This window comes from Chiloscyllium punctatum, chromosome 46 (genome assembly GCF_047496795.1).
Source record: "Chiloscyllium punctatum isolate Juve2018m chromosome 46, sChiPun1.3, whole genome shotgun sequence".
In the NCBI taxonomy this organism is placed as follows: Eukaryota; Metazoa; Chordata; class Chondrichthyes; order Orectolobiformes; family Hemiscylliidae; genus Chiloscyllium; species Chiloscyllium punctatum.
The window spans coordinates 51,389,657-51,404,656 of NC_092784.1; the positions used below are offsets into that span (position 1 = coordinate 51,389,657).

The window sequence follows — 15,000 nt, forward strand, 5'->3', positions numbered from 1 at the left end:
TAGTGAGCCTGCAATAAGGGCTGACTTCTGATCTCTTGTTGCCGGATTGATGCAGCATCCCCAACCAACGACCCCATTTGGGCAGTGGAAGAGGGGCGCTCAAGGGTGACCCCAGAATACAGCCCATCCAAACCTTGAAATAGTTGGAGGGAGGGTCACTGCAGGTGACACTCAGAACATTCGAGCGACATAGAAAACTGCTCCAGCCAAAGTCTAAATGGGTCGAATAGAGAGAAAATCAGAAATGTAAAAAATACTGATATTGGGAGTGAAATCTGGGTTGTGCTAGGGAATGGAACACTTCCACTTTTTTTTTGGCACTAAACGTCCGCGTCACATTTCTCACACATACAGGGGGGGCAGTAAAGTGCCCCATGCTCAGATAATACACCTTTGGAAAGAATGCCACGCCGGTTTTACAGCGTGAAGCTACCCCCCCACCCCTCCCAACAATCCCTGGGTCAGTGCGCTGAGTTTCCGCTGCATGAGGAGAGGGAGCGGTGGATGGGCACCGACAAAACTCAGCTCCAAGAAGTCAGACCACTCAGATGAGAATCGCAGCACTGCTGAGATTCACACGGAGGTTTTTATGGGTGGGGGGGAAGCAAATGACAGCCTGCCACTCTAGAACTTCTGGTTTAAAAAAATTGGGGGTGGGGGGGTGACAAAAGGTAGGTTTAAACACTCTTGCAAATCCTTAGGTGGGGAGTATACACTCTGTGCATCTCTTCTCCCCTCTCTCTCTTCCCCCCTCCCCCCCAAAAGCTTCCCTCACTCGATGTATGCCAGGTACTGCAACGGAACAACACTGGTGGCTCCCACATCTCACTGCCAGCACTATCCCCCCAACTCTCCATCACCAGTGAGACCTTGATCCAGCCTCGGCAGATCCCTTGGACCGAACAGCCGGGTATCTAGGAGGGGGTGGGCCAAGTCCCTGCTTCTCAGCCGCAGGAATACTGATGCACGTGGAAATGACTAGGTGGGTTTATGCCTCTTTCTCGCTTTTTTTTTTTGAAAATTAAAAAAAAAGATAAAAAGGACTTCGACTGCAACGTAGGAAGACTTGGGCCAGGGTGGAATCCTGAACTTCAGCCAAAGCGTTCTCGAACCAGCATCATAAGCTTTTTCTTGCCTTTATAGGTTTGTTTGAGGTTGTCTATGAACTGTGTAAACTGAATGTGCCCGTCCTGAGCCATCAGGAAGGTCTCCCGGGCTTTTGCTGAGGAACTCGATGAACTCGCTGTAATGGCGGGGGGCTGATGTGGGTCAGGGCGAGAGTGCGGTGGTGCTGATGTATGCATCGGATCGTCGCGTTGAGAAGCTTGGCAGAGCGGGGCCTTCTCCGTCGACATGAGCTTCCCGGAATTCCTGCGGCCAGGAACGCCAGCCAAGCCCGGGGCGGACATGGTCCACCTCCTCAGGATGTCTGACAGCACGGGGGGCGCACTGGACGCTCTTGATGACCAGCGGCACGATGGCGGCCAGCTCGTTCTTGCCCAGCGAGTGTGGCTCAGCGAGCAGGCCCACAGGACGTCGTTGATGGCCGTGTGGGTGTCCTGATTGTAGGCGACGTTTGAGGTGGGACAGGGCCAGGCTGGCCATTTTGTAGGCGCGGATCGGGAAGCCCCTGTGCTCCATGTACCGGGCGATGGTGTGAACAAGTGCGAGTAGCTCATACCTGTGGAAGGGCAGAGTCCAGGACAATCTGGTACGCGGTTTCAAAGGCTACGTGGTTCTTTTCGCACAGTGTCAGCGCTGACAGTGCGCAATTCTGAGAGGTCCTTCATTGTACACTGGAGTGCAAGTGTCCGTGCACAACTGTCCAGCTCCTCGCGTTGGGTATAGTCCAAATTCAAGCGCAGGACAGTGGCGTGAGAGAGGTCACTGTTGGCAGCTACTATTGTAGTGGCTTCAGTTGGAGTGAAGAGAGAATACCAATTCTGCATTATATTCATCAAGGCACAAAACACCTGCAAGATGCAAGAGAAAACACTCCTTAACAAGCAGTACAAGATGACAGGTTGCTAGCAAAGCAAACACGTCTACAAAAATTAACAGTTTGCATTTATACTGTGTTGTGCATAACCTCAAGGCATCCCCATTTATGGCCAACAAACCACTTCTGATGTTAGCAGGAGTTTTGTTGTCACGTGAGTACAGCAAAAAGCTTACAAGTCGCCACTTACAGGGCACCATCTTGGGCTCAAAGGTACAGATTCTTCAGTAAAGAAAACTTAGAAAAGCTACGAAATAAAAAAGTTAGGCATTAAAGATCATGGAAATAAATCAGATAAGTAAGTAATTGATAGGAGAATCAAGCCAGCCAATCCTACACCAGCAAGATCCTGGTGAAATAAGATCATAAAAATGAAGTGATGGGGGAGGTGATAAACAATGGCCTAACAAGTGTATCCACCAGAGAGAGTTAAAAAGTCTCATCAGAACGATGATGAAGAGGAGACAGCCCGGAGTACTGCACTGGAAGCAACAGACGTGCAATGTTCCTGCAACATAAGTGGAACTGACACCGATCTTGCTCAGAGCCACAGGAGTGCGGCCAACACTAGGTTCCGAGGTAACATCTGTCTTGGAGGAACATCATGAAGGCCCCCCCCCCCCTCCCCCAGTTTAGATGTGGGTGGCCTCTGGTGGGGCCAGTGTCACAATTAATTACAATATCCCTGGGTTTCATCTATAAACATAAGCCAAGGCCTCTTGATATAGACTGGGACTGTATAGCCCAGCGCACAGCAGACCCAGCGCTTTATGTGACGTACACGTTAGTTAAACTGCACAGCCTGAAGAATTGAGGCTACACAAATTACCACTGGAGAAGCAGTGACTATGGGTCTGGGCCTCAGTGAAGAGAATAAAGAGTGTGCAGGAAAAATGGGTGTAGTATTATCACTTGACTAGCAATTTAGGGAGTTAAGGCGAATGCTCTGGACACAGATTCAAATCTCTTTGGCAGCTGGCAGAATTTAAAGTTGGGGGGAAAAAAAGAATTTAAATTTAGTTTTGTGCCCCTATCAATGAGATTATCATTTGAAACTCGCATAAAAACCCCATCTGGTTTATGCGGTTAAGATGCCGTTTCACCCATTGGGTCCACATCAATCTTTCAAAGGGCATCCCAGCCAGATCCAGATCCGGTGCCCCACCCGATCCCTGGTAACCCTGCATTCCCCATGGCTAACTCACCTGGTCTGCACATTCCTGGGACACTACGGGGGCAATGCAGCTCGGCCAATCCACCCTAGCCTGCACATCTTTGGGCTGTGGGAGGAAACTGGAGCACCCCGGAGGAAACCCACCCAGACACGGGGAGAGAACGTGCAAACTCCACACAGAGACAGTCACCCGAGGGTGGAATCGGAACCTAGGTCCCTGGCGCTAAGAGGCAGCAGTGCTAACTACTGAGCCACTATGTTGCCCATTTTGTGGTTCACTTAGCTGCCAGCTGAAATGGCTCAAGTCTCAGTTCAAGGGGCAGTTAGGAATGTATAATAATTGCTGGCCTTGCCAATCATACCTGCATCCCATTTAAGAATGTTACAATTAAAAAAAACTTGTCACTTACCAACTTCCGTAGCACAGCTCACCAACCAACGGACCATCTCACGGCGTCGCACAGTTCATAGTTGACAGTGTCATTCTCATTACCTGTAGGCAGGAAGTCCAACGGTCAAGGTACAGTGAGGAGGCATTAATGAGAGTTCTGATCATTTAAACGTTACAGGCAGAGCTTCTAGAGAAGACATCATTCAGTTTCTCGAGTGTCAGCCTTTTGTAATACTGGGGTGCATTGCACAGAGGGTCGTAACCAGGAAAGATTTGCCACAGAGCACAGCACAGTGGCTCACCTCTGGCAAAACGGCTCTTCACAGCAGATCACACAGCGGAGAAGAGAAAGTTGAACAAGACTTCTACAATAAACTGCACGCCTGCCCACTGACCCTTAAACAAACATCTCGGGACGAGGGAGCGCGGGATATAAATGCACAACGAGCAAGTTAACATGTACAGACAAAATCCAATTCCTCAAGCGGACTGCTTCACTACTGAGTGATACGTTCAACTGCATTCTGGAGAATGTGATAAGAGTGCCAGGAAATCCTCAGAAAATAATGCCACATGCAGAGGAGACAGGCAGGGGCTCAGGGTTTAATGAGAGAACATCATGCCCTCGTTTCTGACAGAGCAGCACTAGACTGTTGGCCATACCAACCACTTTGGTGCACTTTGCATATTCCCCACAACAACCTCAAGGGTTTGAAACACACAATACAAAGATCCTCAAAGATCCTCAAAATTACAAGTATACAACAAGCCATAAGTCAATACTGGAAATGAACACACAAACAACCTAGATGGTGCAAGGAACTCCAAGTTGGTGTTGCTAGCAGGGTTTCCAAAAAAGAAAAACCACTTTCCTTCTGGACTTGACAGAATCACAGCAGGACAGTTAATGCAGGCAAGTACAGTTTGGGCATCGATCACAGCTACAGGAAATCAACCTATGGTAAAAGCCTCAGTGATCTCTCCATCCCTTCAAATTAAACCTTGAGTTTTTTATTGCCTTATATTGGCAAATCCTTTTCCAATGTGAAGATAAGGCACATGGGGTCATTTCTAACCTCCAGATTCAATCATTCCAAGGCTCTCCCACATCGGTTTCCACCTTACATTCAACACAATGGGGCTCATCCAAAACTCTAGGCCCATTTACCCATAGGTCGCGCACACTGACTATTTTCATAGAATCACTCAGGAGAGGGGAAGCCCCTTCAGCCCATCGAGACTGTACTGCCAATTCTAGTATTTTCAGCCTGGATTTCCAAATCCTCCCCTGACCTCACCTTACTCATCTCCATAGCCTCTGCCACAACTCAGACCTCTGCACTCCACTAATTCCAGCCTCCACGAGTAATCCCAATTTCAAGTGCCTCACCTCGTGGGTATGGATCCTTCGACAGCCCTGAGCTCTGGAATTCCTTTCCTGCAATTCCTGCCTTGCTTCTTCCATGATATCTCTTGAAACCTACCCTTTGTGGATAAACCTTCAGTCACCCTACTCTAGTATCCTACAGGGATTTGGGCCAAATACTGCACACTTCAACAGAATGCTGAGTGCGGGCACGGTGGCTCAGTGGTTAGCACTGCTGCCTCACAGCACCAGGGTCCCGGGTTCGATTCCAGCCTCGGGAGACTGTGTGCGTGGAGCTTACATATTCTCCCCATGTCTGTGTGGGTTTCCTCCAGGTGCTCCGGTTTCCTCCCACAGTCCAAAGATATTCAGGTTAGGGTGAATTGGCCATGCTATATTGCCCATTATGTTAGGGGGATGTGTAGGTTAGGTGCAATTAGTCAGGGGTAAATACAGCATAATAGGGTGGGGGAATGGATCTGGATGGGTTACTCTGCAGAGGGTCAGTGTGGACTTGTTGGGCTGTGGAATCCCCTGTTTCCACACTGTAGAGATTCTCTGATACAATTCTATGAAATGCCTCTAAATGTTTTACCAAATGAATGGCACTATAAAATTGTAAGCTCTTAGGATAATGGGAAATAATCTGTCAATTTCTACATGTAGTTCGACAGTAGAAATTAAAATGGAGGATAAAATGGGAGAGAGAATTTTTTTTTCCATAAATGTTGAATTGACAGCGAACGGAGGCAAGAGACAATAATATTAAAGCAGACCCCACCTGTAAGCCTAACTCCAGGGATACATTGAGGAGTGTAATGTCAGGTGCAGAATTTGGTGGCGTAGCTGTTTTTGCAAGCATCCTGCGCTAGCTTGTATATGAGTGATGGAGAATGAATGTTCTGCTGAATGGATTCCAAGACCACTCTCAGCCACTTTGGATCTCCTGCAACAAAAAGGAAATATTATTTGATCGAACCAGCAAGGAGACACTAAGTAAGAACACTTGCACAGAAGGGAGTTTGAACTACAACCTCTGGCTCATTTATCACAGGTTTAAATGATTTATCAGAAGTAATTCCCATCAGTGGGAGTTGTGTGAAAATAAAATCTATAAACGTAAATTAGTTGTTAAAACACTAGAAAGGGATATCTGATCACCTTGCACCTTATTTGGGAAAAATACAATGGCTTGAAGGCCAGGAACACTCAGTCAGATGTATGACGAGCTGAACTGTGCTACTGATTTAAAATCATCAGGAACACAGTACATAAACAAGAATATGAAAGGATAAAGGCTCAGAGCCAAGGTATTCTCCTAGACAGTTAAGTGAGTGGCATTTGGAAGAGTTCAGGAACTGCTCGTTACCAGTCCTCTTCCACAATAATAAAATCACAAGGCACAGGGAAGGACCTTAAAAAGATATAGAACGCCTGACCCACCCACACCCCCTCTCCCATTTAACAAACTAATATAGATCTCATAATTACTCCCCATTTGGCCTGGAAGCAGGACCTGAAGATAATATAAAAACCAAACAAAGGCTGCAAGACTACAATAATCCAAGGGCAGACTCGAGAAAAAATACAAGTGTTTTTATTTTAGAAAGGATGAAAAAAAAAGGAAAGAAAATATAATTTCTTATTATACATGTAGACTTTCAAGAGAGAACATGAAAGTGAGAGAAGCTGAAGTGGAAGAACATATTACAGCTGGTGTTTTCATAAGCTCAGTTTTCAGGAAACCGTGAATTTCAGAAACATTTTGAAAGCAAAGTTCAGTAAAAGTAGAAGTCTTCCGGTAGGATGTTTTGGTTGAGAAACACATTCAGGAGGAAGGGGGAATGCAGAATAGAGAGCCTGAAGTGAATAACTGACACACAGTTGGGTGTGGTGATCAGGGTTTCAAACTGTACGGTGTAAGCTGGTTCAGCAACACCACATTATTCAGGTGCTACTCGGAATGGGCACAGCGGTCGGGAGTTTCCCAAAAAAACCTTTCAAATGTACCAGCTTTGTCGGAGGCTGGGTAACCTTAACAGAATCCCTACAGTGTGGAAAACAGGCCATTTGGCCCAAAATGTCCACACCAACTCTCCAAAAGGTAACTCATCCAGACCCATTCCCCTACACTATTACTCTACATCACCCCTGACTAATGCACCCCTGACTAATGCACCTACACATCCCTGAACACTATGGGGCAATTTAGCATGGCCAATCCACCCTAACCTACACATCCCTGAACACTATGGGCAATTTAGCATGGCCAATCCACCCTAACCTACACATCTCTGAACACTATGGGGCAATTTAGCATGGCCAATCCACCCTAACCTACACATCTCTGAACACTATGGGCAATTTAGCATGGCCAATCCACCCTAACCTACACATCCCTGAACACTATGGGGCAATTTAGCATGGCCAATCCACCCCTAACCTACACATCTCTGGACACTATGGGGCAATTTAGCATGGACCAATCCACCCTAACCTGCACATCTTTGGATTGTGGAAGGAAACCAGAGCACCCAGAGGAAACCCAAGCAGACACGGGGAGAATGCGCAAACTCCACACAGAGAGTCACCAGAGGCTGGAATCGAACCAGAGTCCCTAGTTCTGTGAGGGCAGCAGTGCCAACCATGAGTTTGTTTAGCAGCTTCCTTGACTGAAAGCCTTATGCTCTTCTTCCATTGATCCATCCAGTGGCAATTTGAGTTTCAGCCCTTCAGCATGGAGAACGCGCCCATTAACAACTTCAGTGATCATTCTGATATTATTTAGGAGTTCATATTCTTCCAGCTGATTAAGCACTACTCCAGTGGTTTCACTTCTCAGCCTGGTTTTGCCCCTTGGGATCGTTTCTTATGCTGTCATTTTGAAAGCAGTTTGTTTTCTGCCTACTGCTATGAGCTGAATAACTGGATAATATAAAACATACACCTATGAACTAGGAGCAGAAATAGGGTATTCGGTCCCTCGAGCCTGCTCTACCATTAAACAAAAATCATGGATCTGAGCGTTCATGTTTTCAAATTCCATATTTCCAGACATCCCTATCCCTAGATTTCTTGTTCAGCAAGGGAATCAATTGACCTACACCTTAAAAATATTCAAAGATGCACCTCCACTGCCTGCCGAGGTGGAGCACTCAAGTTTTCAACTGAGACAGAACTTGCCGAATTTTTGTCCAATAAGTGCGATCATCAATTTTTTTGTATTAGAAGTGGTTCAGTGGTTAGCACTGTTGCCTCACAGCGCCAGGGGACCCGATTCGATTCCACCCTCGGGCAACTGTCTGTGCAGAATTTTGCACATTCGCCCCGCGTCTGTATGGGATTCCTCCCACAGTCCAAAGATGTGCAGGTTACATGGATTAGCCATGGGAAATGCAGGGTTACAGGGATAATGGTGGGTGTGGCTGAGATGCTCTTCAGAGGGTCAGTGCAAACTTGATGGGCCCAAATGGCCTCTTTCTACACTGAGGGGATTCTATGATCCCAAGTGCCCCTTAGTTCTCAACTGACCCACAAGGAGAAAACATCCTTTTCCACATCCCCCTTTTAATACTAGTTACTCTTCCAAGCTCCAGTGAAAACGAGCTCCGGCCTGTTTAACCTCTCTGAATAAGGCAACCACAGCGTTCCAACTGTTAACCTTACGCTAATTCACAAAATTACATCCAGAATTTGAGAGCTTGTCCTTTGTACATTGAATTAAATCTCAAAAATGCAGCTCAGTTGGTTTAAACCAGTCAAATGAAGCATCAACAAAACAGACAAACTCTACAGGCAGAAGCAGCATTCTGGTTTTACTTTAAGATCGCGACCGTACAGATTCAAACTTGGTGAAAAAGCATTAGTTAACTTTCCTGGACACAGTCTAGGAGGAGAAAGTTCTGAGAAAATATTGAGAAGAAACTTGTTTAAGCCTTGTTTAAAAGGTGAACGAGACTGACGCTACAAGCTCTTAGTTTCACGTGGTCATTGCTTTTCAAAAATTGAATGCCAGAATTGGGTCTGTGCAGTAACACACAGGTCCTGAAGATGGCACTGCGAGTATTTCCTAAGCAGCTTGAAAGGAGCAAAACAAAGCAGCTGTCTGCAGCCACAATCTGAGTCCAAAATGGCTCCATTGCAAAACGAAGCCAATAATTCATGTCAAAAGCATCAGTTTCTGGCAGCAAGAGGACTGCATTCTTGCATCGTTACATCGAGCAAATGAATTTCAACAAACATGGGGGACCTTGGTGATTACAGGAATTTCAGTCACAGGAAGTCCCTTTGTGGACTGAGTCTGCCCAGCTCAGGAGGAGCGTGCCAAAACATGTTGAGAAAACTTCACGTTAAAATTAGACTTTAAAGTGGCATCCTGTTCTTCAGAAAAAGGAAGAACAACCCACTGGTATGGCACAGATTGATCAGTATTCAAGAGAAAAACTAGAAACAACAGGCGGCCATTCAGCCCATTGAGCCAGCTTCTGCTATTCCATTATGACCACAGTCACAAGTCACACGACACCAGGTTATGGTCCAACGGGTTTGTTTGGTATCACAAGCTTTCGGAGCACTCCTGGTGTTGTGACTTCTGACTTTGTCCATCCCAGTCCAACGCTGGCATCTCTACATATTGATCATTCAACTTAGTACCCCAGTTTCTCTTTTGATCCCATTAGTCCCCCACATGATGTGTAACTGCTTCTTGAGAAAATTCCATGTTCTGATCTCAACTATGACAGGGAATTCAACAGGGTGAAGACAGTTCTCCTCATCAGTCCTAAACGACCTTTCAACTGTGACCCCCTGGTTCTGGACTCCCTGGTCATTGGGAGCTGCTTTCCTGTCTAGTCTCACTGGAGTTTTATTGAACCTGACCCACAAGGAACTCAAACACTGAACTGCTTTGATATGATGGTGTCTCGAGTTACCTTTCGCAGCTGTCAACATGGTGGATGCTAGCTCGCACTGTTGAGTTTCAAGATGCCCAAGGATGAACCAACGCGGGTAACGGCTTGGATCCACTAGTGCGACGAGGTGCGGGTGTGAGCCATCGCCTGCAGGTGCCATCGACTCCAGCACTGGCAGCCTGCAAGGGGACAATAAATAACAATGAGCAAGGGGACATGATGCTGAACAGCAGGCTCACAATCCAACTCAATCACTGAATATAACAAATTATAAACTATTAGAAAAGTCAGGGGGCACTTCATGTGAAAACAAAACAAACTTTGCACAAAAATTCAAGAACGCTTTCTACACCTTTGTGGATGTGGAGAGCCAATTAAACTTTTCAAGAAACAAGACCGATAGATTTTGATTGGGTAGAGCTCTCAAGAGCGATGGAACAAAGGCCTGCAACTGAACAGATGAATGAGTTGATTGGTACACTCCAGACGCAATGATCTTTTTTCGCTACTTGTTTAGGGAACGTGCTGTGTTTCACTTTATACCATACCAATGGTCGCTGAATGCAACACAGTCACAATGCACTGTGCCAAAAAGCAGATTCAGTACCTGCGATTACCACAGCCAGCACAGCATCCTCAGCCTCAGCACTCTGACTATAAACTGTGCTTCTGGTGGAAGTGCTGCCTTTTCTTCCTGCAAGGACGGCTCTCGATCACTGCCAAATGGCTATGCCAAACACTGCCCACCCGAATATTCTACCATTCTGCACCCTTCTCTTTCTCGGTCCCCAACTCTAAAGGTTCTGAGAGTGCGGACTGAATAATCTACACCTTGCTCCTTTTATAAGAGGCTGAGTGCTGGCAAACTATAGCCCATGGGGTCATACAATTACTGAGACGTACCCCAATAGACCCCAGCAAGTAGCACTGATGAAAAAGCAGAAACCCCAGGACTGCCATTCAATTCCAGTCAGTCCTTAACCTGAAGAACGCATAAATCAATTCTGAGATGATCACTGGCGTCCAGGAATAACCTGGTTATTTAAACAACAGCTTCAGAGATCTAAGGACGACTTGAAGCACTTTAGAGGCAATTAAAACATTATCCACTATTATATCCGAATTACTCTGATTCCCAAAAACAGAAATATGATAAACCAGATAATCTCAGTGAAGCTGGTTCAGCAACAAAATGTTGATAATGATACCAGGAAGAGCTTCTATTTTTAAGTACCTGCCTTGGATCCTTACGTCAATTCAAAAGGTGCACATCTGACAGCACAGCACTCCCTCAGTACAACCATGAAGTAGCAGATTAAAGTTAATGTCCAAGACTGCAGAGGGAAAGGGACGTCAACCCAATCTGCCCTGACTCTTAAGACGGCACACCCCTTGGTTCAGTGGTACCAACTGAAGTCAGAAGGTTGCGGCTTCAGATTGTCAATGAGCCTCTGACAGTAGTAACACGAGTACAACATTTCATCCTGCCAGAGGTTTGCCCAGACGTTGACCTAAAATCACAGGGAGAGGCAGAATTGGCTCGGGCTATTCTTCCTGGAGCATCAGAGCTGGAGGGGTGACCCAACAGAGATCTAGGAAATCATGAAGGGTGTGGATAGGGTGAATGGCGAAGATCTTCTTTCCATGTTAGGGGAGTCCAAAACTAGGGGGCACAGGTTTACCGTGAAAGGGGAAAGATTTCGAAAGGTAAAAACAATGACTGCAGATGCTGAAAACCAAATACTGGATTAGTGGTGCTGGAAGAGCACAGCAGTTCAGGCAGCATCCAACGAGCAGCAAAATCGATGTTTCAGGCAAAAGCCCTTCATCAGGAATAAAGGCAGTGAGCCTGAAGCGTGGAGAGATAAGCTAGAGGAGGGTGGGGGTGGGGAGAGAGTAGCATAGAGTACAATGGGTGAGTGGGGGAGGAGATGAAGGTGCTAGGTCAAGGAGGAGAGGGTGGAGTGGATAGGTGGAAAAGATGATAGGCGGAAAAGATGATAGGCAGGTCGGACAAGTCCGGACAAGGAGACAGTAACTGAGCTGGAAGTTTGAAACAAGGATAAGGTGGGGGAAGGGGAAATGAGGAAGCTGTTGAAGTCCACATTGATGCCCTGGGGTTGAAATGTTCCGAGGCGGAAGATGAGGCGTTCTTCCTCCAGGCGTCTGGTGGTGAGGGAGCAGCGGTGAAGGAGGCCCAGGACCTCCATGTCCTCGGCAGAGTGGGAGGGGGAGTTGAAATGCTGGGCCATGGGGCGGTTTGGTTGATTGGTGCGGGTGTCTCGGAGATGTTCCCTAAAGCGCTCTGCTAGGAGGCGCCCAGTCTCCCCAATGTAGAGGAGACCACATCGGGAGCAACGGATACAATAAATGATATTAGTGAATGTGCAGGTGAAACTTTGATGGATGTGGAAGGCTCCTTTAGGGCCTTGGATAGAGGTGAGGGAGGAGGTGTGGGCACAGGTTTTACATTTCCTGCGGTGGCAGGGGAAAGTGCCAGAATGGGAGGGTGGGTCGTAGGGGGGTGTGGACCTGACCAGGTAGTCTCGGAGGGAACGGTCTTTGCGGAAGGCGGAAAGGGGTGGGGAGGGAAATATATTCCTGGTGGTGGGGTCTTTTTGGAGGTGGCGGAAATGTTGGCGGATGATTTGGTTGATGCGAAGGTTTGTAGGGTGGAAGGTGAGCACCAGGGGCGTTCTGTCCTTGTTACGGTTGGAGGGGTGGGGTCTGAGGGCGGAGGTGCGGGATGTGGACGTGATGCGTTGGAGGGCATCTTTAACCACGTGGGAAGGGAAATTGCGGTCTCTAAAGAAGGCGGCCATCTGGTGTGTCCTATGGTGGAACTGGTCCTCCTGGGAGCAGATACGGCGGAGGCGGAGAAATTGGGAGTACGGGATGGCATTTTTGCAAGAGATAGGGTGGGAAGAGATGTAATCCAGGTAGCTATGGGAGTCGGTGGGTCCTACGGGGCGACTTTTTCACACAGAGTGGTGCGTGTAAGGAGTGAGCTGCCAGGGGAAGTGATGGAGGCTGGTACAATAACAACATTAAAAAGGCATCTGAATGGGAAAGGTTTAGAGGGATGGCAAATGGGTCTAACTTATTTTAGGATATCTGGTCGGCCTGCACGAGTTGGACTGAAGGGTCTGCTTCCATGCGGTACAGCTCTATGACTGTCTCTAAACTGCATTTTAGTGATTAATACCAATGACGCCACCCTTCTAGCTTAATTTTAACGTCGATAACTGAGTCACTACAATCAGTGCTGTAGTGAAACAATTTTGGCCACTAAATTACATTTTAAAAGAATGGATTTAAGAGGCACTGAAAAGGATGCTAAAATAATACAACAATAATGTGAGAACAGAGAGCTTACACCCATCAGGGAAGGAAAAACAGGCTAGGTCTTCGCTCTTGGTGGAGGGGGACAAAAAAAATGGGAAGGCTGAGGATGACCTATCACAATCCAAGTCTTCGAAATTCGTCAGCAGCGTGGACTTTTGGGTCAGAGAGCCTGCTTCAGTGCCGCACATCCTCTACGCAAACCAGAGAGCTTTCACACAGCAGAACGCCTCAACAAGTGGAAGAAAATTACATTTGTGTCAGCTCTGGAAAAATGTGATTCAGAGGGAAGCCTCCTGGACTGATTAGTTAGGTCTGTGGTGAGCACTGTTAGGTCATAAAAGCTACTGAATTTGCTCAGGCAACCAAGCAAGGGAACCCACACAGATAAGAAGAGTGACGCCCCATGACAAAAGTCTTCCTCATCTCATCAGCCAGCTTCCAGTCCCCATTCTTTTGATGAGACTACAGTCACTCACCACAACAGGTGTCTATCACGTCACATGGGCCTCTTTTGAAAACAGACTACACACTGCTCTCTGAATGTTCTAGTTTACATGCAACTTTTTCAGAGAGCGCGTTTGTGCATCGGAGGTGACTCACTGACCAATATATATATATATATATATATATATATATGTACTGCATATTTCCTGCTCAAGAATTGCACAATTGTGCAAACTGGAGATAGTTTTCAAGAAAAAAGAAAGCAACCTGTACCTACACAGTCTCCTTCAAGGTGTGGGATGAGGCTTTGCAGCAAGAATTTTGGTCAAAATCCCCCACCCGTAAGAATTCTTCATTGCACTCATCCAAAGCACATAGCCCACATTGAGACGTGCTTTCCACCTCCATACAGGTTAATCAAATAACTGTGAAAGTTTCCAGGCTGAGACCTTTACAGAGATCCTTTGTGCAGCTTTAGAAACGTTGCTAAAACGTGCTCTCAGAAGGCAAGGTAAAACATCAGGTTTCCATGCAGCTATGTGCAAGCATAAACAGGCTTCCCTCAAATGTCTCACCTACCTCATTGCTCTCAGAGACACTTTGTAGGCCAAGTCAGGGTCATGAAGCAGGAGAGCCTTGAACAAGTATCTTGCAAAAGTGTGCATGGGAACGCTCTCCCGATGGACGACCTCGCCCAGACCGCTGAAAGGACCCCCTGAAGGGAGATAAATCATCAGATTATTGCCTGTTTGCTGAGGTAGACCCTCCTGTTTTTAAACAAAAACGGTGCAATGTTGGTCTATCTACTCTCTCAACAAGCTGATCCACAACACGAAACAAAACCTCAAGGGAGGTCCAGTTTCACTCACTGGTCATTGAGAGTTTGATCAAAAGGTGACGGTGGGACATAAATCAACTTCAGAGCGCGGCGCTGGAAAAGCGCAGCAAGTCAAGCAACATCCGAGGAGCAGGAGAATGGACATCTCGGGCATAAGGCCTTCATCAGGAAGCCATTCCTGAAGGGCTGATGCCTGAAACAGACTCTCCTGCTCCTCAGATGCTGCCTGACCTGCTGTGTTTTTCAAGCGCCACACTCTCGACTCGGTGATCTCCAGCATCTGCAGTCCTCACTTTCTCCTTCATAAATCAAATCCAGCCTTTTTTGGGCTGGGGAACAGAAATAAATGAAGCCCAGAGATTTGCCTTGCAAACACATGCTCCCTGGTCAGAAGCAACAATACCAAAAGGATGGCCAAGTACATATTCACTTTTTTAGATTAGATTAGAGTCCCTACAGTGTGGAAATAGGCCCTTCGGCCCAACATGTCCACACCGACCCTCCGAAGAGTAACCCGCCCAGACTAATATACC

The 15,000-nt window shown here is 46.9% G+C and overlaps 1 protein-coding gene and 1 pseudogene across 1 annotated transcript in view; both read right to left on the minus strand.

The window, feature by feature from the left end:
* The window catches only part of LOC140468043 (zinc finger SWIM domain-containing protein 5-like), a 110,805-nt gene that overhangs the window by 13,883 nt on the left and 81,922 nt on the right, over positions 1-15,000 (minus strand). Inside the window, exons 11-12 of the mRNA XM_072564216.1 lie at positions 14,209-14,344; positions 9,862-10,019 (exon numbers count right to left, since the gene is read on the minus strand). Of these exons, the coding sequence (XP_072420317.1) occupies positions 9,862-10,019; positions 14,209-14,344 (294 nt within the window). The remainder of the gene's footprint in view (positions 1-9,861; positions 10,020-14,208; positions 14,345-15,000) is intronic.
* On the minus strand, positions 846-1,958 carry LOC140467921 (zinc finger SWIM domain-containing protein 5-like; annotated as a pseudogene).